General features: G+C 37.1%; 2 protein-coding genes across 5 annotated transcripts in view; one reads left to right on the top strand and one right to left on the bottom strand.

Moving 5' to 3' along the window:
• NT5DC1 (5'-nucleotidase domain containing 1) overlaps nt 1-27,602 on the bottom strand; it is a 158,645-nt gene that overhangs the window by 101,699 nt on the left and 29,344 nt on the right. The gene's annotated exons all lie outside the window — the stretch shown is intronic.
• The window catches only part of COL10A1 (collagen type X alpha 1 chain), a 38,298-nt gene that overhangs the window by 2,322 nt on the left and 8,374 nt on the right, over nt 1-27,602 (top strand). For 2 of the 3 annotated variants that reach the window (XM_066247959.1, XM_066247957.1), the window contains exon 2: nt 27,384-27,552. In XM_066247959.1, the coding sequence (XP_066104056.1) occupies nt 27,399-27,552 (154 nt within the window). In that variant the 5' untranslated portion in view covers nt 27,384-27,398. Of the gene's footprint in view, nt 1-26,821; nt 26,885-27,383; nt 27,553-27,602 lie in introns of those variants that run through there. The other variant, XM_066247958.1, reaches the window with a different exon arrangement.

Raw genomic sequence — 27,602 nt, 5'->3', positions numbered from 1 at the left:
TTATCTACTCATCTACTGATGGGCACTTGGGCTGCTTCCTAATTTGGGGGATTGTAAATAACATTGCAATGAACACAGGGGTGCATATATTCTTTCAAATTAGTGCTTCAGGTTTCTTTGGATAAATTCCCAGAAGTGGAATCAATGGGTCATAAGGCAGTTCCATTTTTAATCTGAGATAACGCCACACTGCTTCCCACAGTGGCTGCACCAGTCTGCATTCCCAGTGCAGAGGATTCCCTTTTCTCTATCTACCTCCTTGCCAGCACTTGTTTATTGATTTATTGATGATTGTAGGACTGGGTGGGGTGGTAGAGGGATTGAGCAAAAAAGAAAGAAAAAACTCATGGACACAGACAACAGTGTGGTGACCGGTGAGGGAAGAGTAACAGGAGAAGGTGGAGGAGAGTACAGAAGGGATCAATGGTCACGGATGGTTACTGTACTTGGGCAGTAAACACACAATACACTGTACAGGTGATGGGTTGTAGAATTGTGCACCTGAAACCCATATAATTCTGTTAAGTAATTTCAGCCCAATATATTCAATCAAAAGAAAAAAAATAAAAGCAAATGTTATAAAAGTGTCTTAAGAATATCTTCAGTGTCATCCATCTGATTTCATCCCTCTGTTTCTACTGTATCTTTTAAGGCAACTGTAATTGAGCCCCAGAAAGGCTTCCTACACCCTCCTCATCCGCTACCAATGAGGAAATATTACCTCCCCTCCATTACTTTCTCCTGTCTTCTCTATTACACATCCCTCTCTACTTTGTACTATACACAGCACGGTAACCCTTTCATAGACTCTAATAAGCTAAGTTTGGAACTTTGGGATTGAAAAGCAGAGACCACATAATGCCTCTTTTCAAACCTGCAAAATCAAAGTGCATTAATTTTGTCAGAAAATCAGAAAGGCAGAGACTGAGGAAAACTCCATAGAAAGGAAATGTTAAACAAAAAATGAGGCAAATGGAAAATATCATTCTTTATTATATTTATTGTTCCCCCAAATGAAGGATAATCAGAAACAAGTGGCCACTAATACTTTTCCAAAGTAAAAAAATGTTATGACCTTAACATAACTTCAAGGTTTTTATGCAATGGCATAATAAGAGTATATTAGGCCACTATCATATTTCATTATAGGAAATAGTTTATTACTGAACTTGATGTAAGTCAATGAAATTTTTAGTAGCTTATTCCCAACCTTCAGTGCCTTTAGGTAACTTCTTATGTTAGTTTCTTGCATATTCTTCCAGTGTCTTTTTGTATAAATACTTACTTATCCATCCCAATCCTGTTCATACAAAAGATAGCATAAAATGTATACAGCTCTGTATCATGCTTTTACCAAAAATTACATATTCCAGAAATCTTTCCATTTCAGGATATGTGGTTTCCTCCCTCCCTCTCTAACTCCCCCCCCCCCGTTCCCTCTTTTCTCTCTCTCTCTCTCTCTTTTTAAAGGAGAAGCATATTATTTCTTTGTGTGGCTGCACTGTGGCTTATTCGACTAGTCCCTTTTAGATGAATAAATGCCTTATTTCCCATCTTTTCCTTTTATACCAATGTTGTAATAATGGATACTATGGTTCATATGTCCTTTCACTGATGAATAGAATACTGATAGGTAAATGTATTTGTAATTTTTGATTGATTCAAAGTCATTTTAAATTGTTCGCTTTAGTCTTGTAAAGTACACGGTCAAATTTCTTAAACTAGATTTAATGTATTATATTATTTAATTTCAAACTATGGTCTTGGTCAAAATTTGGTTTACAAAGGTCCTTTAGGTGACCTAGCAAATGTCACTGATTTTCAGAAGAGGTGCTTGTGCTGATGAGTTACAGGAGCCCTAAAATAAAAACGAATACTGGCCCTAGCTATGTAGTCTGTTGGTTAGCCTGTCTTCCCGATATGCTGAGGTTGTGGGTTTGATCCCCAGTCAGGGCACATACAAGAAACAAGCGTGAATGCATAAACAAGTGAAACAGCAAATCAGTGTTTCTTTCTCTCTTCCTTCCTCTCTCTCTCTGTAAAATCGATTTTAAAAAAACCCAAACAACTAATACTATAAAGTACTAAGTAAAACAATCATTCATAATAAAAAAGAGTGTCATCTTTCTCATATTATCCCAGATCCTTGGAGCATTTTGAAGTTAGTAAACTACAGCCATATTAAATATTTATACCCTTAAATAATTCAAATGAAGAAATACATCAATGCTATATTTATTAAGCTGGCCACATATAGAGTCTATAAACTACCTGTGAAAATGAAGTTCTATTGTAATAATAGCCTCATTACAAATCGGCACAGGGACTAAAAACAAAATAGATAAAAAAACAATGTGTTAGTAATTTTTTAAAATCCTCAATGATGTTTTCTATTTTTATCTCAGATGAAATATTGTATTTTCTCAAAACAACTCATTATTTCTCCTCATGTACAAGACATTATAGCTAAATCAAGAAATGTAATAAGATATGCCTGCTAAGAAGCATCTCCCAATTATTAATCCTAAGGCATAAACAGTCAAACATTAGTTTGATGAGTGAAATAAAACAGAACAAATAAGAAATTATTTAGTTCCGTCATGAAAAACAACCAAATATTTATCAGGGAGGACCTCTCCCTTTCATACTTAAATTAACCTGGGAGTTTACAAAATAAACACCATGAACAGTGTACTTTCAAACCGTTCTATTAAGTCACTGTGCTAGCATTTTGTTTTAAAAAAGCAAATACTTTTTTTTTAAAAAGCAAATACAAAATTTTGTGTATTTTTTTAAAATCAACATTTTGCTGGAAGACCTAAAAGAAGGTTGACATTAAAATTCCAAAACACGGGTAAGATCACCTGTAGCAAGGAGTACATGTTTGGGTGACTCTGTTGTCGGAGTTCAGGAAGTAAACAAGTATTGCCTTGTTTACTTTTGAATTGATCAAAAAAGTATGCCTCTCCCTGAGAGGAAAAACGGATTACTATGGAGGGTGTTCGGACACAGGAGTGGAAAGACATCAGGCCCTCAGTGACAGCAACTTTTCATTTGGCCAAAAACATCACTTCAGATATTTTGCTGTTTCGGTAAAATGTTAAATTTCCCAATTATTTTAAAATTTCACATATTTAAAATTTTAGCATTATCACTAAATAACCAAAAGTAAAAAGTATAGTTATATTAATGCTGTTCCAAGGCACAAAACTATATTATAAACAAATGTTGATCTGAGACCCACAATTTAACATCTTTTTGTTCAACCCCTTCAATGAGCACATAACCAAGACAAGCCTAGCAACAGTCCCTGTAGACATGCATTACCCGTGCTCGTTGAGAAGGTGTGCCGTGCATTTTCTGAGTTCAACACATATACTTTTACACTGAAAAGGTATCTGGAAGATCTGGCATTTACTAAGAACTGCTGTTACGCTGAAGGTTGTTTTGCCAGACTGCATTTGTGTTCATCTGTCTTCTCCCAAATCCCACACACTTGGTAAAGAAACAAACTGTCAAGGTCCACCTGTGCCAACCAAGGCTCAACAGCTCTAAAATGACAGGAACTATTCAGGTCACCGCATGCAAGGTAAGAAACGAAAATTACTAAAACCACAAAGGTATTCGGCTGAACTACATGAAACTGCTGATATTTCACTGTTTTTGATAAATGAAAGTAGCCATTTCAATTGGTTCAACTTAGTTTACTTCAGAAGCCTGACTAAAAATAGAGGGGTTTATGACCAACAGTTGATTCAAGGAGATTTAAAAACTGGAATGAAATGTTTTGCAACTTAAAACTTCAATGAAGAAATAGAGTATTATCTTTTTGTTCCATTTTGAACTCTAATTGAACAAAGACTATATCGAAACTATATCGAAAGATAAAAGTGAATCTCCTCATCCGACAACAGCTACCGGTTCTCTAAGAGAGCGAACTTCACCATCAAGGTGTCTGTGAAACTGCAGAGCTGATGACTGTGGATATTCTGAACAAGAATATGATTTTAAAATATACTGACCTTTTACGTGTCTTATGCAAATATAACAAATTAGAGCAAAAATCATACAAGGTTAGAATTTCTACAAGTTTTTAAGAAACAGTTAATTCCAATTAACTTAGCTATTCAAATATTACATTATTTATGTGTGGGTAGTATATGTATGTATATGTGTTAGTACATATATATCAGACACATTTTGTTAAATGCTACATATTAAGGTACTTTGAGTGATTAATAAGAGTTCACTTCTTTTCCAAAAGCAATGTAATTCAGCCATCTAGTGGTAAAGCATAAAGCCATCATTTCTCTGTGTTTTATTATACTATGAAAATAAGACTAGCAGTATGGAAGGTTGTTTAAATTTACTGTTTCTTTTCTCGGGTGAGTTCACAGAGCTTAATCAAGAGGTCACAGACATTTTTTAGTGAACCTTTAAAAAATCATGTTTAAATATTAACATAGCCAGGCACTAGTTTTCAAGTTATTTTTTATTATACTTTCAAGAGCCATAAAATTATAAAACATTCTACCAAAAATTCTTAATACCTTAGCAAATAAGAAATTTGGCCCTGACTTTGCCAACATACATCTTAAGCCTATAGAGAAGACAGTCTATTGGGAATGGTATTACACATGTAAGTCACAGAAATGTAAGTGCGGGAGCAGATAGAGGAATGTTTAAAACTGATGAGCTTCCCTGGAGATGATAGTTAAGCTAAATTTTGGAAGACAAAATTCACTAGATGGGAAAAGGGGATTAAAACATTGATCAATATGTATTAAGACAAAGGAAAAAGAACATCAAGAGATTTGCCATGGTTACAACAATCTTTACATTAAAAATAGGGAAAAACAGCTTGTGAAGTGGTGGGAAATGTGAGTAGAGAGTTTATGAAAAGCTGTGACATTAGCCTTCTCTTCACCTTCTGTGCTTGTTTTCTTCAATGTTCACCTATAGATGGGTTCCTTCCAAGTCTGTTACCTCCATACCAAATCTCTCTGAAACTCTATATTCATACAAGTCAAATAAAGTATTGAAATCCAACAGATACTTCCAACTCTACATGTACAAAGATACAACCATCATCTGTGAAAGATCTGCCCATTTTCTTGTACCCGAAATCTTAATGAATGGAGCCACAAACCTTCAAGTGACCAAGCTTAGAACCTCAGTCATTTCTTCACTCCCACTTCCCCCAATCAAAAGAAATGTAAGATTCTACCTCCTTACTATACTTTGTAAAAACCTAACTTCTCTATCTCCTGAAACCCCTAAGTTTACTCCCATATCATCTTTTAGCAGGACAATTACAGCAGTTTTCTGATTCCTAACTCCCTGTGTCTAGTAAGTTTCAATCAGAGTGTTGGAAATATGGGTCTGGAGAGGAGGCAAGAGATTTTAGGAAGAAACCAGGTAAGGTAGAAATCAGCATGTAAATAAACAGGGAGTGAAGTTGTGACAAAGAGTGTGATCATCCAGTTACCCTCCGTGAGGACCAAACATAGGACCTTTGGGAGTCCCAACATTCATGGGATGAGCAGAGTAGAAAAAGAAATCAAGGAATAAATAAGAAGTCAGAGCTGATAAGGAGACCAGGGAGAGAGGGAGTAAGAAAGCCAAGATAGGGCTGAATTTTGAGAAATAGTGATTATAATGTCAGATATTTAGAAGAATGGTAATGTGACTATTGAAAACAGATCACTGGAGCGAGCATGTTAGAGTTTCTGGTTGATCTTATTAATCATGGGCGTCAAGGACTGCAAAAATGTGGAGCAGTTATCCAAGAAGTATGGCTGTGAAGGGAGAGAGGAAAAGAGAAAACTAAAGAGCCTTAGAATGGCCTGACCAGGCGGTGGCGCAGTGGATAGAGCGTCGGACTGGGATGCGGAAGTACCCAGGTTCGAGACCCCAGAGGTCGCGCGCGGGCTCATCTGGCTTGAGCAAAGAGCTCGCCAGCTTGGACCCAAGGTCGCTGGCTCCAGCAGGGGGTTACTCGGTCTGCTGAAGGCCCGCGGTCAAGGCACGTGTGAGAAAGCAATCAATGAACAACTAAGAAGTCGCAACGCGCAACGGGAAACTGATGATTGATGCTTCTCATCTCTCTCTGTTCCTGTCTGTCTGTCCCTGTCTATCTCTGCCTCTGTAAAAAAAAAAAAAAAAAAAAAAAAAAAAAAAAAAAGAGCCTTAGAATGGTTTCTCCTTTCATTTCATAACATTCAAAGCCTTGAATATGTTAAGGGGTTTACACAAGGATATGGTGAAGATAGGATGGAGAATAAGTGTCAGAATAAAAGTCCCATTTGAGACAGAGGGGGATGAGTCCAACATACAGGAGCTGGACTGCCTTGGAGAAAGAGCAAGGCACCTCAGTCTCTGAGTCAGTAGTATGGATAATCACCATCATAGATGAAATTAAAGGTAGAGGAGAAACTGAAAAAATTATCTAATGTTTTCTCTTATTTTTGAAACAAGATGCAAAGGGATCTATCTCAGGTGGAAGAAGAAGGGGATGAAATGAAAGAGATGGAAGTTAAGTATTAATAAAAGAAGTTGACCAGTCAATTGTGGTGTATGCTACTTTAACATGTCAAAACTCTAATCACTAATAGGTGAAAAAGAATCAATTAGCTCCTATATTTTCTAGTCATATATTCTCATTTTAAACTCTAAATCTTCAAACTACTTTAAAATTTGTATTTCAGACGTCAACTGCACTGAAAGTACAATGAAAATGAAGACAGTACTTCCTTTTAGAGTGGACTAGGAGATACAAACTTCACAAACTCCATCTCCAAAATTTCCATTTCTTTTCCCTTTTTAAGGAGTGGTGTACGAGATTCAACTAGGTCACTGTAATCCTGCATCTTAGTCAAATAAGTGGCTTAGTAAAATAGGTTTTTTAATAAAGTTGGCATCAATTACTCCCCAAATAACATGTCCTTCTAAAACTTCAGAAGCCAAAATAAACACCTTGGTGCTCCAGAAACAAAAGAATGTCTGAAGAGACAAAATGATTAGTTTATAAATGTCTCAACAACCAAGAAAAGAACTGTTATTCTTTACAGGTTATAGTGAAATATTTTGTTGCTGCTTTTTAAAATGTTAAGTTTTGTTTAAGGCTGGCATTTATTATAAAAAAGCTAAAATGGACAGACTCTATTCTCATTATAAATGGGAAGGAGGAATAAAAAATGAATGGTTTCCAACACACTATCTAAAAACTTAACCCTATATTTAACAACCTAATATCACATTTTTCAATGTGCACTGTTCTCTTGATAACTTTGTAAACTTTAAAAGCATATCAAGAGACCACAATAAAAATTATTTAAGTTTAATGGCCCACATTAGCAAACCTAAATGAGAAACAGCATGCCAATGCTCAATTATTTCAAGTGAATAAATGAATGAATGGAATAAAATTTTGCTCTACAAGTGTCCTTTAATCCCATTGTAATTTGGATGATGATGTAAACCAAAACCAGTATAAGTTGAAAACATTTATTTTTTCCTGTGTTATTAGCCAAGATAATATGTACAGTAATATGTATTTGCATATGTGAATGGAATTTAAGATGGCTGATACGCTCATTGGAAGGCACAGCATTCTGATATGAGGGTCCTTAACAATGCAGGCAGAGAGGGAGACAGAGAGTCATGGTTCAGGCACTGACAGCAGTGGAAGGTGGGTACGAGAACTGTACAGGAGCAAAACAAAGGGCTGAACAGGTGATACAAACTGTGAGTAGGAGCTGCAAATTCTAATCCCTGAGCAAATTCAGAAAGATATGAAGCTCCATAGATGTTGAGATTTCAATCGACAGAAGGTAACATTTTTAAGTGCCATAAAACATTGTAAAGTGTAATCCTATTAATTTATAAAAAAAATCTTATGATCTAAAATTGTTCATAAAACTTAAATGCCAATCAAATGTATGTAATGTTTAAATATGAACACTGTATATATTACATATAATTTTAATTTATATTCCCAAATTCATCACATTTGATGTTTACAAATTGTGTCTACTGATACGAGAAATGCTCTTTAGGGTCTACTATATACATGTATAAACATCCAACTCTCTAGCTTCCCTAGATTCAGATACTATATTAAATGACAAGAATATATGACAGACAGCAATAACAGCAATGTCAAATAAAAGCAAGCTTACCAAATATTGCTAGATTAATGCCCCAATCTCTAAATATTTGTAGTGTTTAAATATTACCCTTATCTAGATATCTTACTCTATCTATACTACGTCATTCTAGTCCAAAACACTTTTTTTTTTTTTTTTTAGAGAGAGAGAGAGAAAGGAAGAGAGAGAGATGAGAAGCTTCAACTCATAGCTGTGGCACCTTAGTTCATTGATTGCTTTCTCTTATGTGTCTTGACTGGGAGGCTCCAACCAAGCCAGTGACCCCTTGCTCAAGCCAGTAACCTTGGGCTTCAAGCCAGTGACCTTTGGGCTCAAGCCAGCGACCATGGGGTCATGTCTATGATCCCACACTCAAGCTGGTGACCCCACGCACAAGTTGGTGAGCCCATGCTCAAGCAGGATGAGCTCATGCTCAAGCTGGTGACTTCAGGGTTTCTTTGTTTTGTTGTGTTTTTTTTTAGAGAGACAGAGAGAGAGAATCAGAGAAGGGATAGATAGTGACAGACAGGAACGAAGAAAGATGAGAAGCATCAATCATCAGTTTTTCATTGCAACACCTTAGTTGTTCATTGATTGCTTTCTCATATGTGCCTTGACCGTGGGGCTACAGCAGACCGAGTAGCCCCTTGCTCGAACCAGCTACCTTGGGTCCAAGGTGGTGAGCTTTTTCTCAAACCAGATGAGCCCGCGCTCAAGCTAGAGACCTCGGGGTCTCGAACCTGGGTCCTCTGCATCCCAGTCTGACGCTCTATCCACTGTGCCACCGCCTGGTCAGGCGACTTCAGGGTTTTGAAACTGGGTTGTCTGCGTCCCAGGCCAACACTCTATCTACTGTGTCACTTCCTGGTCAGGCCCCAAAACACTACTTTCTTAAGTGATCTAGTAACCACTGATTCCCCCAAGTTCAGCACACTGCAGCCAGACATCTAACTACGACATTCTTAAATACCCTTTAAGCCTAGCCTCTAATTGCCCTTGTTAAAGATGAGACCAGGGCCTACAAAACTATGTGATCTAGCCCCTTAAGTCTCATCTTTCATGGCCCACAAACCTTTTTTAAGGTCCTCAATAACAGTTTGGTAGTCTCTTCAAAGGGAGCTCTCCAGGGGAATAAAGGTAAAATGCTGTACTGGCGCCTTCACTTGTACCTAGCTCTGAAGGGGAATACTGGACTTCAGAGAATAAGCCATGAGTCTTAACCCTTAATATTTGTGTTAATTGTATTTCTTTTCAATCTCCTCATCTCTAAAGAAAGGAGTCTGGCCAAAAAGATCTCTAAGAATCTTCAAGCTCTCCAATTCTATAATTTTTTTTATTTTTTATTTTATTTTTTGTATATTTCTGAAGCTGGAAATGGAAATGGGGAGAGACAGTCAGACAAACTCCCACATGCGCCCGACCGGGATCCACCCGGCATGCCCACCAGGGGGTGACGCTCTGCCCACCAGGGGGCAATGCTCTGCCCCTCAGGGGTGTCGCTCTGTTGCGACCAGAGCCACTCTAGCGCCTGGGGCAGAGGCTAAGGAGCCATCCCCAGCGCCCGGACCATCTTTGCTCCAATGGAGCCTCACTGATGGAGGGGAAGAGAGAGACAGAGAGGAAGGAGAGGGGGAGGGGTGGAGAAGCAGATGGGCGCTTCTCCTGTGTGCCCTGGCCGGGAATCAAACCCGGGCCTTCTGCACACCAGGCCGACGCTCTACCACTGAGCCAACCGGCCAGGGCTCCAATTCTATAATTCTTCATAACTTATTTTATTATTATTATTATTATTTTTCATTTTTCTGAAGCTGGAAACAGGGAGAGACAGTCAGACAGACTCCCGCATGCGCCCGACCGGGATCCACCCGGCACGCCCACCAGGGGGCGATGCTCTCCCCATCCTGGGCGTCGCCATGTTGCGACCAGAGCCACTCTAGCGCCTGAGGCAGAGGCCACAGAGCCATCCCCAGCGCCCGGGCCATCTTTGCTCCAATGGAGCCTCGGCTGCGGGAGGGGAGGAGAGAGACAGAGAGGAAAGCGCGGCGGAGGGGTGGAGAAGCAAATGGGCGCTTCTCCTGTGTGCCCTGGCCGGAATCGAACCCGGGTCCTCCGCACGCTAGGCCGACGCTCTACCGTTGAGCCAACCAGCCAGGGCCTTCATAACTTATTTTAAATGGAGAGTTGAGATTCAACAGTTCTGCCCCCATCCCTACACTGAATTTGTATACCTACATTAAGTTCAAGGATTTTCTTTACAATTCAGTGCTGCACTAGGCACTGGGGTATTTCTGGGAAATATTCCTTTAATTTTAGGTCTAGCTACCCTTTTGACAGCTATCCTTTGGTTCACCTTTGTGCTATGTACTTCCCAATTCAAACACCACTGTGTGGAAAGATCCATCTCAGACTCAACTTATTTACCCTACAAGAGTAACAGTTTAATAGGTCAGTGTTCTGTTCGTATTGGCAAGAAAATAATTTAAAAGATTATAATCCTCAAAATGTAGAGTCAGTCTAGTAAAGAAACACACCCTCTATTCTATTTCCTGTCATGCACAGTAGGAAGAAGTTTAACTTAGTATATAGAAATGGCTTATTCTGCTCTGAAATTTTTACAATTATGAAAAGTGACTTAAGCTAGTAATTATGAAAACATTCTTAATTTAACATTTAGAACTCGCTGAGTAATTTGAATTGTGTTGAAATTGCTAATTATATCACCTACACCTTCAAATTCTGAACCAAGTGTGTAATTACCCAAAATGTCCTGCCAGACAAAATGTATTTTGAGAATTTTGTTGGTTTACTGTCCACCTGTGTTTATCCATGGATTATGTACTTGTCTTATAATAAAGACAGAAAAAATTAAGAAACACATGAATTAGGGTAAAAATCCAAATGTCTAAGAAAGTTTGAGCAGCATCCTCAATATCCATGACTTAAATTTTTAGTATGTCCTAGTGATAAAAAAAGGATTCACTCTTTAGAATAAACTGTAACTTATAAATTAGTGTTACATAATATCTGTTACTGAAAATATTTCTTTGGCTGGATCCTTATTTTCCCTGTCATGTTTTTATTTTGACTGACTTACAGAAATGACTATAAAATTAGCTATTCAAAATATGTTTAAAAATATAAGTCAGTACACTTAAGTATATATATATTTGTATATATAAATTTTTATTGCTTTTAGAGAGGGGGGAGAGAGAGAGAGAGAGAGAGAGAGAGAGTTGGTGAAGAGTGGGAAGCAGCAACTTGTATTATTGCTTCTCTTATGTGCCTTGACCAGGCAAGCCCAGAGTTTTGAACTAGCGACCTCGGCATTCCGGGTCAAAAAGCTTTATCCATAGCGTCACACTCAGACACTTAAATGTATCTTAATACTAAATATTATTTTGCTCATTTGCTTCTTTCCCATGTAGAAAAACAAAAATTCTCAAATTTTATTTAATAATTATATTGTTATATAAACCAGCCATTTCTTCTGTAACAAAAATATTGCTGTACTTTAAAAATACATATAAATTCTGCTATCATCATTAACACATCCACTAATTAGTAGGTCTAGTATTTTGAGAGTATAATGCAAACTGATATTCATAATGACAGTCTTAAATAATGCAAGATTCAGTAATATTACCTAAAAAAATATTAACTAAATTTTAGGATAGTTATTTACAACTGCATTCCAATGTTAAGAAAAACAGACAATATTTGGAGGACTTATATAGCAAAATGCAATGAAAACAATGCCACATTCTCTTTTCAATTGCTCTTAGTCCTTTTATACAATGTACTTTGGAATAGATTATCCTTGTACATGTTGCAACATTCAAAAGGTGAAGACCAGCAGACCTGCATACAATGAAGTCAGTCTTCTTCCCACAGCACCCTTCACCCACCCAAATCCCTTGCCAAAAGACAATCACTCTTACTAGTTTCTTACTAAAAAAAAAACTGTTTGAGATGTTCCACGCTACACATACAATTATATGTATGTTACACAAGTGCTGTTTACCACAGACTCTATTCTACACACTTTTTTTCTACTAAATATATTTGGAGGTCCTTCTATATCAATCTATAACAAGGTGCCTCCAACTTTTTAATGATTCATTAGTGTTTCATTGTTCCTATGTATGCAAATGTACCTAGTTTTTATTAATGAGTATATGAGCAGTTTCCATCTTCTGGTATTATTATAAACAACAGTGTAAAAAATAACCCTGTATATACATTACCTGTATACATGCAATTTTATCTGTAGGATAAATTCTTAGAGATAGAATTCTTGGGCAGAGGTCATGTACATTTAAAATTTTTTAAGTTTGGCCTGACCTGTGGTGGCTCAGTGGATAAGGCGTCAACCTGGAAACACTGAGGTTGCCGGTTCAAAACCCTGGGCTTGCCTGGTCAAGGCACATATGGGAGTTGATGCTTCCAGCTCCTCCCCCCTTCTCTCTCTCTCTCTCTCTCCCTCTCTCTCCTCTCTAAAAATGAATAAATAAATAAATAATTTAAAATTTTTTAAGTTTGTATTAATTTACACTTCCTGCAGCAGTTTCTACTTGCAATTTGTTATTATGAGTGAGAATATATATTTTGCATAGTTTAAAGCCATTTATAATTACTATTCTGTTAACTGATTATTTCCTTTACCCATTATTCAACTGGATTATTTTGTTTTTAATAATTTCTAAAGAAACTCATACATTATAAGATTATGAGCACCTTATCTATTACATGAGTTTGAAGTTTTTCTCCCATTCTGCCATTTGTCTTTAATTTTGCTATTTTTTTCTTATATGTAGAATTTTTGTATGTTGTCACATTCATACATTTTTTTATGGTTTCTGGGTTTGGAATCATATTTAGAAAGGTTTTCTGACTCAAGGATTAAATATATATAAATATATATCTGTAGGTATGTATGTATAAATCTTTCATATTTTCTAAAGGCAATTTTATTATTTCTTTTTTTATGTTCAGATCTTTGACCTTGATGGAATTTATTTTGGTGTTAAATGTGTGTGCACAACTCTCTTCGGATGACTACCCATGGGTCAAACACCATTTATTCAGTAATTCATCTTCCACTGATTTGAAATATCTTTATCATATACTAAATTTACCAGTGCCTTTGGATCTACTTCTGGACTTTTATTCAGTTTTAATGCTATCATTTTTAAACAATATAGATCAGAAAGAGTGTCTAGTACACTAAAGCAAGAAATATGTTATATCATAATTACAGAAAACTAAAAGATACACATAAAATAAATATTTCTCCTCCCCTTGACTCTTACTTGTTAATTCAGTTACCCTTGCCCTCACCATTGGTACATATTTCCTTTTTTTAAGGAGAATGTTTTCAAGGAGCCAGCTGAGAATTTTCCGTGCTTTGACCCAAAGGGACTTCTTTCCCTCATCCTGAGTGAAGAAACTAATTAATTACTTATGGCATGTAGCTTCAGGGAAATTCACTTTTCCCCTTCCTATTTCAATTTGGCAGGTCAGTATAACCAAGTCCATTTAACAAGCTATCTAGAATCAGGTTGATGCCACCGACTCAAAAAGTACACATCCAGTGGTTTTCTGCAGCCTGATAACTTTCCATGTGCTTTTTAACCATAAACTACATAGATTCAAATCTCAGAATATCTACATTCATTCATTCAGAATTATTTCACACCATACTCCAGGTGAAACCTCTTCCCTCAGATCTTGACCCCAACTGCTGGCAACTAGCACATTAAAAACAAATCCAATAACTTTCAACAAAGTTGTGCAGAGAACAGTCAATGCTATCAGTCTAAAATCTGTTTTAAATAGTCTCATTTTGAACTATCTGCCAAACAGAGGTTTTAGTCTCCTATCATGCATATTTGTGGCTGGGATATGGTGAACTAGCTCAGAGTCATCGGGGACCAATCACTGACTCACCACTCTGGTTTACTTCCTGTGATCTCACCCCACCCTCTGAAAGATTCTGTTACTGTTATAAAGTCTAAGAAACAGTCATCCCAAAGTCTGGTGTGGATTACAAGTAAATGCTAAGAATCTATTTACTAGCTTATTGAAAATCAAACTTAACTTCAATATATCCAAATATTTGAGTTCTACATTTAGAATCTTGTATTTTAAGTAATATGGTAAATTAGGGAAAACAAGTTCAAGAAACATTATTTAGCAGCTCAGTATATGGAATGGACACAGCTGTTTGTTCTCATTTACATTTCAATTCTGTAATAAGACTACACCTATCTTTTTCTATTGTCTGTAATAAAAAAAATTTCAACAAAAAAATTAAAATAAAAAGGTGGAAAAATGAAGCACTAATCCTTCTAATGCCCTGTATTGGTGACAATTCCTTCAAATATCATCCATGCGAGAGGAAAATTCAATATGAGTCAAGTATCAGGCATTTTGATATTACTTCTAAATATTACTCAAAACCACAAAATCTTGTCTGCAGTTATTTCATAGCAGTATCAGAATATATATGACAGAACCACAGCCTTTTCCAAATAAGATATAAAACCAAATGTCTATGTTGTTGCCCACCAACTTTTCCCACTAAAAAACATAAACAGAGAACAGTTAAGGCATGTATTTGGGAGCATCTGCTTGATTTCCACATACTCAGTGACTTACATGAAGAAACTGGGACGTGTAAAGGCCTTTAGAACAGAAACTGTCTCATGGGGCTGGGAAATACAGAAGCATGCCTTCTTCAGTCTGAAGAAGACAGCAAGAAATAAAAAGAATCAAGAAAATTACATTTTTCAAGGTAGGAAGAGTGCCATAAATTCATTTTGCTGGCCCTGGCTGGTTGGCTCAGCAGTAGAGCATTGGTCTGTCATGTGAAGTCCCAGGTTCAGTTTCCTGTCAGGACACAGAGAAGCAACCATCTGCTTCTCCCCGCCCCCAACTCTCTCTCTCTCTTCTCCTACTGCAGCCATGGCTCGAATGGTTCAAGTAAAGTTGGCCCTAGACACTGAGGATGGCTCTACGCATGGCCTCAGCCTCAGGCACTGAAATAGCTTGGTTGCTGAGCAAAGGCGCAGGAGCCCCAGACGGGCAGAGCATCACCTGGTAGGGGTTTACTGGGTGAATCCCAATTGGGGCACATGTGGGAAGGAGTCTGTCTCTTCTCACTTAACAAAGTAAATAAATAAATAAATAATTTATTTCACTGATTCCTTCCTGCTTACCTCTGACACAGCCACCTCTTTGAGTTACCATTCTATCACGATACCCAGGTTGCTAATGGCAATGCTTACTATAAGCTCAGTGTTTAGCACACGCTATAGACAAAGGATTTCATTTTCTGTACATATTTATTTTCAGATTCCAACAAATTTCCACAGAATTTTACATGCTCATTTAACATGTATGAGGAGTAAAAAAATGAGTTTAAGAGTGGAAGTAGCACTGATGACATAAAATAATTAAATATAAAATATGAAATCTGAAACTAAGCAGGAGATACTTTCAGTAGCCAAGTTAAGTTGTATGCAGTTTTTGTTTTCATGTTATTAAAAGTAAGTTTGGCCTGACCAGACGGTGGCGCAGTGGATAGAGCATCAGACTGGGATGCGGAGGATCCAGGTTCGAGACCCCGAGGTCACCAGCTTGAGCGCGGGCTCATCTGATTTGAGCAAAGCTCACCAGCTTAGACCCAAGGTTGCTGGCTTGAGCAAGGGGTTACTCAGTCTGCTGAAGGCCTGTGGTCAAGGCACATATGAGAAATCAATCAATGAACAACTAAGGTGTCGCAACAAAAAACTGATGATTGATGTTTCTTATCTCTCTCTGTTCCTGTCTGTCTGTCCCTGTCGATCCCTCTCTCTGACTCTCTGTCTCTGTAAAAAAAAAAAAGTTTGTTGTTTTTTTTAAAATATTTTTTGTTATTTTTTTTGTATATGTGTGACAGAGACAGAGAGAGGGACAGATAGCGACAGACAGGAAGGGAGAGAGATGAGAAGCATCAACTCTTCGTTGTGACACCTTAGCTGTTCATTGACCGCTTTCTCATATGTGCCTTGATGGGGGCTCTAGCAGACAGAGTGACCCCTTGCTCAGCCAGCAATCCTAGGTTCAAACTGGTGAGCTTTTGCTCAAACCAGATGAGCCCGCACTCAAGCCAGCAACCTCGGGGCTTCGAATCTGGGTCCTTCGTGTCCCAGTCTGACGCTCTATCCACTGCGCCACCGCCTGGTCAGGCAAGTTTGTTTTTAATTCAGTGCAACCCCTACTATTGATATATTTTTTCTAAGAATATATGCAGGTAACAACTTTTTTTTTTTAATGTTTTATTAAAAGCAAAACTGCTGTCTAATAGAGCAGTTTGTGGTATACTTGTCTTTAAAAATTAAATTACCAAAACTGGTCCCACAAATTCCAAAAAACAAAATGGAACACCTGTGAACTGTATTAATGTGTTTCATGTTTTAGAAAAGATATCCATTTAGCCCCCCACAAAAACTTTTGTAAATATAAAAGTAGTAAGAATAATATCCTGGCATCCATCAATTCCATTTGTATCATGCACTACAAATAAACTATGAAATAAAAATAAGAGGTAACAAATCTTTTTCAGGTTTTCATTCAAGTAGCTTCAAAATCTTCCTGAAAAAGTAATTCCTTATATGTACTGTCTACTAGAAGCATCTCACATGTATCCTCTATTTTCCTCAAAATGACTTACTGAAACAATCAGGACCCTGTACAATGTTTTTCAGTAATTAAATGCTGATTATAATCCTCAACTAGAAAGAGTTTCCTGTTGGAAACTCCAATAAAGAGAATGAAGTGCTAGTTATTACTACATGAGAAGAAAATAAATTTTACTAGAATTCAAATGTGACTATAAAGTTACATTAATGATAGAGGTTGAACCTTTTGCCAAGTAAACTTAGAAGAGCAAATTTTATGGCCTGATGGCCTGACCTGTAGTGGCGCAGTGGATAACGCATTATCCTGGAATGCTGAGGTTGCCAGTTCAAATCCCTGGGCTTGCCTAGTCAAGGCACATATGGGAAGCAACTACTGTGAGTTGAGGCTGACTGCTTCTCTCCCCTCTTTCTCACTCTCCCCCCTTCTCTCCCCCTCACCAAAATCAATCAATTAAAAATATATAACATTGGCCCTGGCCGGTTGGCTCAGCGGTAGAGCGTCGGCCTGGCGTGCGGGGTACCCGGGTTCAATTCCCGGCCAGGGCACATAGGAGAAGCGCCCATTTGCCTCTCCACCCCCCCCTTCCTTCCTCTCTGTCTCTCTCTTCCCCTCCCGCAGCCGAGGCTCCATTGGAGCAAAGATGGCCCGGGCACTGGGGATGGCTCCTTGGCCTCTGCCCCAGGCGCTAGAGTGGCTCTGGTCGCAGCAAAGCGACGCCCCAGAGGGGCAGAGCATCGCCCCCTGGTGGGCAGAGCGTTGCCCCTGGTGGGCGTGCCGGGTGGATCCCGTTTGGGCGCATGCGGGACTCTGTCTGACTGTCTCTCCCCGTTTCCAGCTTCAGAAAAATACAAAAAAAAAAAAAAAAAATAGAAATAAAAATATATAACAATAAAAAAATAAGTGCAAATTTTATGAAAAGAATCATTTACCTGTATTAGAGAAAGAAAAATCAAAAAGAAAAAATCAGTAGAACATTCAGTACCATCATTCAGAGAAGTGCCATATCTTGTATTATATATATAATGGCTTAGAGTCCCACTGAAAGTCGGGGAAAAAATAACATAACTTACTGGGTTTCAGCGAGTTATTTTAAAAAATAGTCTTTCTTGGATGGAAGATAACATACAATGTATAAGATGCTATCTATCTTCAACACATATAGCTAATGAAAATTAATATGCAAAAGATGTAAGAAATGCTGCTAAAAAAAAAAAATCAACGGTAACCAAACAGACAACCCAAGAAATAATGCATAAAGATATGAACACAGGCATTTGAATACAAAAATGCATAAAGATACACGCAGGCTTTTGAGAGAACAGTAAACAAAATAAACGTAAGAAAATATGCTCAACCTCATCAGAAATATGGAAATAAAGATCTAATGAGAAAGCATGTTACAACTACTGACTGCCAAACCTCAAAACCAAGATGATACCAAGAGGTTGTAGCTCTTACACTCAGCTGCTAAAATATAAAATGGCCTTAGTAAACAATTTGACATTAGCCAGTAAAACAAAAATATATATGCTAAACATTCTAATCCTAGATATACTTCCTAGAAAAATTCTTTTGCAGATAGTCAAGAAACAAGTATAAAAATGTTTAAAGCATCATTTATAACAGCAAACAAATAAAACTAAGGTAGGCCTGGCCATTTGGCTCAGTGGTAGAGCACTGGCCTGGCATGTGGATGTCCCAGGTTTGATTCCCAGTCAGGGCACACAGAAGTGCTCTACCCCTCTCCGCCCCTCTCCCTCCTGCAGCCAGGGCTCAATTGTAGCGAGTTGGCCCTGAGTGCTGAGGATGGCTCCAGGGCCTCCACTTGGGGGGCTAAAAAGAGCTCAGTTGTTGAGCAACAGAGCAGTGCTCCAGATGGGCAGTGCATCGCCCCCTAGTGGGTTCGCTGGGTAGAGCCCTGTCAGGAGTATGTGGGAGTCTCTCTCTGCCTCCCCTCCTCTCACTGAGTTTTAAAAAATGCTAAATATCCACCAGCAGGTAAACAAATTCTGATGTGCTCATACCAGGGAAAACTATACAGCAGTAAAAAATTAACAAACAACAGTCACACAAATCAATATGAGTAAATCTCAAAAACATAATGTTACATCAAAAAAGCAAGTTGCACAAACACACACAGTAGAATTCCTTTTAAGTAAAATTTAAAAACATGCAACAGAAGTTATTATGGGATATATATGTGTGATTTTTGGAAGGGTACACTTTCTATGAAGACAGAGGGAATAACAGACACAAAATTCATCACAGCTACCTTGACAGGGACACAAGGAAGTGTCTGTATTCCGTTAGGGGCTTCAAAAAGTAGGTGTTAATGTAGGTTTCTTAATCTAGGTAGCAGATACTAATATGACCACTGTATTAATATTCTTTGCTTTTCACAGAAAATAATTATATAAACCATGTATGAATCAAAGTACTCCCAATTTTAATTGAAAAAAGGGGTCCTAATTCTTTTTTTTTTAATGTTTATGGTACTGATTTTAGAGAGAGAAAGGGAGAGAGTAGGAGAGAGACAAGAACATCTGTTCCTGAATTTGCCCTGACCAAGGATCGAACCAGCAACCTCTTCACTTTGGGACAATGCTCTAACCCAGTGATTTTCAACCTTTTTTTTTTCCATGGCACAAACACACACTAATTACTAAGGTCAGCGCCCCTGACTAAATACAACCATTTTCATCTCATGGCACAAATAAATTAGTTACTAAGGGAGAAGAGGTCAGGGCCCCTTTTTCTTTAGTAATTAGTTGATGAGTGCGTGAGAAACAAAGGTTATAAATCACTGCTGTAACCAACTGAACTATCCTAATTCTTGAAAACTGTGAAAACAATGATGTATGGCAGAAACAAGCATGATGTGGCCGGAAGAGCAAAGGAGGTGCTTTTACCCTGGGGAAGTATTTATATATATATTAGCACTTCAGCTACAGTCTATAGGAATGGAACATAAGTAAATTGATTTACAGAACCATCAGAGAAAATTAAGCAAAAGAAGTATATTTAAAAATGCCTTCCAGCGTGCTCTTGCAGAAAATGCCAATGAAGCCTTTGAACCTGGCATCCAAACTCTCCACGCTGCCAGCTACTGGCTGTGGAACCTGTATAGTTCCTTCACCTCTTGGGCTTCAGTTTCCTTACACAACGAGTGATAATATCTATCACAAAAGGTTATTGTGGGTCAAATAAAAGGAGTCCCTGATCCACAGAAGATGTTTAATACATGCAAGTCCAATTTGAAGGCAAAGTTAAATCAGATCTATTGTAGTTAAAGTAAAAGTCACAGAATGCTATTTTAAAAAATGACCCACAGTAGACTTTTGCCTTAGTAGGGCATCAAAGGCAGACAACCTTTATACAAATGGCTCTCACCTTGAAGAAATTAAAAAGAAATTATAAACTAACATTTGCCAATGTAAGAAATCAAGCTTTATGAGGAAAATCAAACCATTTTTCTACTGGAGACAAAAATGAGAAATATCCATATAGCTTTATTCTTTTAACATCATAGCTGTAATCAGAGGTAAAATACTGTCATTTTTAACTCATGCTAAATATAAAATTTTGTATATATATGAAGATCAAAAGTGAAATTCTAGACTGACCAGGTGGTAGCGCAGTGGATGGAGCGTCAGACTGGGACTCAGAGGACGCAGGTTCAAAACCCCAAGGTTGCCGGCTTGAGTGCAGGCTCATCTGGCTTGAGTGTGGGATCACAGACATGATCCCATGGTCACTGGCTTGAGCCCAAGGTCGCTGGCTCGAGCAAGGGGTCACTCACTCTGCTGGAGCCCCCTGGTCAAGGCACATATGAGAAAGCAGTCAGTGAACAGCTAAGGAGACTAAGGAGCCGCAAAGAAGAACTGATGCTTCTGATCTCTCTCCCTTCCTGCCTGTCTGTCCCTCTCTCTGTCTCTCATTAAAAAAAAGAAATTCTAAAATGTCTTTTATGAATGTAAATTAGCAGTGCTCTTTGCAAAAGTAAGCATAGATTCTAATGCCACTCCATCAGCTCAACCACGAAAGTTTGTCTAAATAATAAACACAAATAATGAAACTGCTGCAAACTCAAAATTAAGAAGTAGCGTTATGTCAATGACACTTTATACTGGAACACAACTTACTATACACATAGTACTGAACTTACCTAAATTCGGAGAGAAAAAGATTCTTGGTAAGCACGCTAGTCCTAGTTTAAAAAAGGTAATACTAAACTTCAAGTTTATTTTAAGGTTTTTGGTGCCAATACAATTACATACTTGAGTTCTTTATGCTATATTTGACTTTTTCCATTTTGAAAGGCAGGAGTGAACTAAAGATAGGAATTAGATGAATCTTGAGCTCAAAGCTGAATTATTTTGAATATATTAAATCTGAAGAAATATTACCGTTGAAAGAAGTAGGTCAAAGGTTACCTAGGATATATTACAAGAGACATCAAAGTATAAACCAATTCATAAAAAGCTTGCTATCTTAAAAAACAAAAAAACAAAAAAACCCAAAGCATCAAACTCTCTGAAGTTGAGAATCCCACATTGTTTCCCCATTTAGGAGATCAAAGACTAAGTAGAGTAAGACCCAACATTACTTAAACTGAAAGCTCTGGGATGTATTTTAATTGTTAATATGAGTAAGTTAACACCTGCATGGGCATCGGTCTGGCGGGTGAGTTTCTTGGGGATCTGTGTTGCCACCTGCAACAACTGTGCTTTGTGTCCTCTAGGTACTTCGCACATCATAGGAAGGTGGCAATTGTGGCATTCTGATACATGACAATAAACAGGGTAGCAAAGAGCTTCAAATAAAAAGTGTCACCCCCTGACTTTCCCAGTTAACACTTTAACTCTCTAATTTCTCCTTTCCATTTAGCAGAGACTGACTGCAGGTGAGAGCTGAACTTGTTTGTATAGAGACCAGAAGTGTTTAAATGGCGGAGAACCTGTTGGGCAGCCAAGGTCCTTGAAGATTTGAGGTCAAGGGGCCAAGAAGCTCTCTATTTTTAACCGGGCAGGTTACTATGGAAAGACAATGATGTCATTAGGCACCTGGGGCACAAAACTATGAATTCTTTAAGTAATGTAGCAGTTTATGTATAACAGAAAATAGAATATAAAGCCCTTGTTCAAACTTTTTAAATGATTCTCAGTTTTTCTTGACCTGGCCTGAAGTGGCAAGGGTTTTCATAAACACCTGTTTTTATGCATGAATTTCTCTTTTCAAACTCTCAGCAGGTATCTTACCACTAAACCAAGTTAGACTATTTACACAAATAGATCATTTTTAGCTGCTGGGCTCTGTAATAGCACCCACAAATGTTCTCTTAAAACTTTTTCAAGAAGAATGAGGTATAGCTACGTGGTGGAAGCTGTGGGTCTCCAAGTGCCCTAATTAAACTTCTGGGCACTCTTCCCATTTCCACTGCGAACAGACTGAAAAATTAGAGGACAGGAAAATCAGCATCCTGCTTAGGTGAGAAGATGAACACATCAGCTTAGTTGGTGGTGTTTTCCCTCAACGGGCTCTCTCAGCAACAGCTCTTCACTTGAGAAATTTAACTTGATTAAACATTAGGGAATGAGACATTCATAACAGAGAAACTAGTTTCCTCATCTGAAGAATGAAATGATTGATCTAAGTGACCTTTAATATCCCTTACAGCTCTGAGTCTATGAAACAACAATATTCTGAATAAAAATTGTATGTATCTTACCAGAAAATGTTGAACTTTTTAAAAAAACCCTTATAAGCAAACTAAAAGACAAATGACAAACTAGGAAAAAATATGTGTAAACTGTATCACAGAGGAGAGGCTCATATTCCTAAGATACAGAACACACAGGAAAGTGGGCTAGACATGTGGTGTGAACTCTGAAAAGATGCTTCACCACATGCTCAGCAAGAAGAATGAAAATAACAACTAGCCAAGGTCCCAAGTTTTATCTCTATAATGGGAAAAGCCTAACAACATATCCTATTAAGGAGGGTGTGGGGAACAGGCACTGCCACACATTACTGGTGGAAATGTGAAATATCAATAATACACCTATGGAGGAGAATTTAATGCTATATAACAAAATTACACATGCATTTATCTTTAACTCATGAATCCCAGTTGTAAGATCTCGCCTAAAGACATTCAGTCAACACACACACACACACACACACACACACACACACACATACAGAATTATTCACTGTAGTAGTATTTGTATCAGCAAAAGAAAGGAAATAACACAGATGACCATCAACAGAGAAAAAGCTGAAAAAACCGTGGTACAGTCACAGAATGGAGTACTATGCAGCACAGTCTCCAGGATAAACAGTCATATAAAAAGAGGCAGAACTAGATATGTATATTATGATGACAGTTATCAAAGAAATTGGAAGGGGATATGAATGTATATTTTTAAATAAGATAAACCTAAAAAAATGTTACTTCTAGAAGGTGAAACCCAGGGTGGGTAGGGGAGTAACTGAAGCCAGACTCCTCTGCATGCTCCCTGTTTTGGAAATCTGGAACTGGCTTGTACTGTTTCCTGGTGAAGGTTCAGGTGTTTTGCGAACTAGCTGTCTTGATCTTGGTAGCTTGCAAGTAGCTATAGGGGGAGTACACAGGCACACAGTTTAACTATTCTCTCCACTTCTATATAAGACAAACTTTCTATAATAAAGTTAGAAACCATATGAGCAAAAACTATAGAACACTGATATTGACTAAGACATTACAACTTAGAAAATTTCAAAATATAGTCTCTGAACCTCTACCATATTAATGAACGTCTAAAATTGAAGGAATTCTGCCATATCCTCAATACTGTGCGAGTAGGGACAAAGGTTGAGAACCAGTGCTTAAACACTATACAGGCTGCACATTATTCATCAGCTTTTATCCCCATGCCTGACACAGAGTGGTACTCAAATAATATTTGGTGAATTAATGAAGGATCCCAGGAAGTGAAAATAAATAGGCAAGGTTAATAGCAGCTAAAAGTTAGATGTGCAAAAACATCATTTATATTTGATATTTTAAAAATCACTTAGGTTACTTAGTTTAAAGAGCATGGCTCTCTGTTTTTAAGTGGAATGGGTTTTTGTCATAAAGCCACAGACTAGTCACTTCAAACAGCTACAAAGTAAACTCCCAGAATAAAAATAGTTTTAAATACACAATTGGGTGGGGTGTGGCTAGCAAATATTCTGATTCTACAATCTGTTTTGGTCAAGACATTGCTTCTTATGTGACTAACAAAGCAAACAGTAGTCAGATTCCCTGTGCTGAAATAGTGCACTATTTGCAAAAAGGGTTGAACATCTGAGGCTTATTCAATAAAGACACCACAGTTTCCAAAGTTAAAGGGGAATATAGAATGACAAACACCCACATATATTTATGTATCCCAAAAAGAAGACATATAACCACCTGGTATGGATTTTGTCTCTATTAAGTACTAAATGGAGCCAAGCACACTGTCTGACCACAAGGAAGAGCAGAATACCTCAAACACAACAATAATCTAATTTTAAAGTTGGGAGAAGCTTAGATTAAAAACCTAACCCAACCTTTTCATTGTGTTGAAAAAACAGACACCTAGAGAGGTTAAGGTGAAAAGCTCTGAAAATAGTTACTACAGCCACCGATGAACGAAGAGTCTATGCAGGTGCACCATGCTGGATAGGCAGAGCTGAGAATAAATCTTTTGAACTTTTGCATGAATGGTATCTAAAGGGTAGCAAACTCAACCATAAACAAATAAGTATATGTATACAACCATATATGCACACAAAAATACTAAAATATGTATTTCCAAAAACTTCTTTCAAAACAAATTCTTCTGAGCATTAAAGAGCATCCACAATGTTACCCAACTGACCTTTTCAAAATCCTGTCCAAATGAACCATAAGCAGATGGAAGGTGCCATTTTCTCTCATATATCTCTCATGGTCTTTTACAGACATAGTGGAGTACATATAATTGTTACAAAAGCTATTCCATAGAAAATTTCCAAATGATGGAATCTGATTAGAATATACACTTCCCAATTCTTCTATTAATCTGAACTGATATAAAGCCACATTTCATGTGTATCAATGAGTATTATAATAGATATATAAGATAATGTAGGTTTAAAAAAATTTTATTTAGAAAATTAAATTTAATGGGGTGACACTGATCAATAAGAGTACATAGGTTTCAGGTAAACATTTCTATAGCATTTGAACTGTTGATTGTGTTGTGTACCCATCACCCAAAGTCAAATCATTTTCTGTCATGTCTATGAGTCTCAGTTTTATATCCCATCTATGTGTGAAATCATGTAGTTCTTAGCTTTTTCTGATTTAATTATTTCACTCAGTATAATACTCTCAAGGTCTATTCATGTTGTTGTAAATGGCAGTATGTATGATAATGTAGGTTTTTAATATGGTAACCAGTAAAAGGTTTAAAAGTGAGAGGAGAAAGGAAGGCGGTGAGATGAGTTACCACTTAAACATTTCCACAAGTGCTATACAAGCTTCATGTAAAAGACATACTGAAAATTGTACATAAGAGAGGAAGAAGGGAAAAGACAAAGAACAAATCTTTATCCATGCACTGGTCAAACATTCAATTATTTCCATTAATGGCCAATCCTGAATCCATATCACTTTACTTCTACAGAGATTTTTAAAATATATATATATTCCTATGCATGAAATGCTCCTTCTCACTTATGTGACCTATACAGTTGATCTGAGTTAGTTCCAAAATGATGCAATAAGATTCACAAGTTAGCTTCTCAAATTTCTACCTTTACTATATTCTTCAGGATCCCTAAAACTAATTTTAAGAGGCCCTTAATTGTTAAAGAGAATACTAATTATTTTTAAATGACAAGTATAATGTTGTCACCTTGGGGGAAAATTTTTTCCAATTGGGCTAATTCCAGATTCCTAAGTGGAAATTACAACATAAGCCAATGATATTTTTAAAAAACTGAAAGCAAAGTTTGAAAAAAAATTGTCCCTTTGAAATTTAAACCATAAACAAATAAGTATATGTATACAACCATATATGCACACAAATAAGTATATGTATACAACCATATATGCACACAAAAATATATGCAACCTTATTTAAATGACATTGTATGACACTATCAGGTTAAGGTTTTTTATGCAATCTCTACTGCAACTCTAAAGAAATATCCAAAATTAAACAATAAAATCTGAAATCATTTACTTAAACATAGTACCGTGAATAAACTAAATCCTTCAGGGTAATTATATTGCTAACTCTACTTTCAAATTCATGTATAGCTTTCCTCTGTTTGAAAAATATAAAATATTTAATATTTAACACTTGAGATATTCATATGCTATATTTTAAATTTCTCTTAACTTCTGAGGACTTACACTAAAATCCAGACATATAAAACAGCATTCCTACATTTTCACCACTCTGTTACTCTCAAGCCTAAAAATAAGTAAGAATTGGGATGAGCTGTTTTCATAAAAGTTTAGGAACATTAATGTACTCATTGATGGCTTTATGTAATAATTGAAGAATCCGGATGCTCTTTTAAATCCACACATCCTCCAAAATACTTCTTCTTACTTTATATACTACCAAATATTTTCAACCAAATAACACAAGAATGTGCTTTTCAAAAATATAAAGGGGGTAGTATCATCCCATCATGAACAAACCTAAACATCTGAGTAATAACTTCCAAAATAAAATCACAGTAAAAGATGGTGTATGGTTAAAACTATTAATATGTGTTTAAGACAAAGAGTTTATTTTTCAATGAGAAAACAAGGAAAAAGACAGCCTACCCTGATCTTGTTATGTCTGCCCAATAGAACTTGCCACCATAATTAGTGCTTTCCACCTCTGGGGGAGGAGCTTAAGTTTAGGAACTTGATGTAGTAGGAGGAAAACAGTATAAATACTGCAGGACAGCTCTGCAGGGAGCATCTTCTGCATTGCTCACCTGGGTAGAGGAGGGCTCAGAAAGCTGCCAACAAACCACCTCCAGGAATTTCCAGCACTCAGGTAAGTCTCCGACTCAATGCTCACAGGTGGGCCTCCATGTCAGCTTGCTTGGCAACAAGCTTTAATAAATTAACAACTTGGACTTTGTGATTTTTTAAAAAAATGCTTTCCACTAAAATGCACTCAGAAAGTTTGTCTTTATAAAAGATAGTTCTAATAAAAACTGAATTTGCAAAAACATGCCCCAATCTGAATTTCAGTGCATTTTAAAACTATTGGATATATTTGTCTATTCAAAGATCCTGAATTATTTAATACAGGCATTCAATTACAGTTTGTTTGTTTGACTTCATTTTTATTTGACTACTGGAATGTGGTTTCCCAAAAACATATATTCATATAACTAAAAAAATTATAGCTCATTAATTATGAAATATATTCAAAATATGTAAGGTAGGATATAAAAGTAGGTAACTGTATAAGGAATTCACGTGTGCAACATGAGAAAAATAAAACAGGTCAGTAAACAAAGCTGAATAAAATTATTTCTTTTTTTCAGAATCCATCTGAGAACATGCTGCCACAATCAGCCCTTTTGCTGCTAACGTCCTTGAACTTGGTTCATGGAGCATTTTATGCTGAGAGATACCAAACACCTACAGGCATAAAGGGCCCACTACCCAACACCAAGACACAGTTCTTCATTCCCTATGCTATAAAGAGTAAAGGTAAACTGAACTGTATATGTTGCTCAACTAACTAGTTGGTTGTTGCCTCC

Source organism: Saccopteryx bilineata, chromosome 12, assembly GCF_036850765.1.
Source record: "Saccopteryx bilineata isolate mSacBil1 chromosome 12, mSacBil1_pri_phased_curated, whole genome shotgun sequence".
NCBI lineage: Eukaryota > Metazoa > Chordata > Mammalia > Chiroptera > Emballonuridae > Saccopteryx > Saccopteryx bilineata.
Note: the sequence above shows the minus strand (reverse complement) of the source record. Positions and strands in the feature narration are given on the sequence as shown.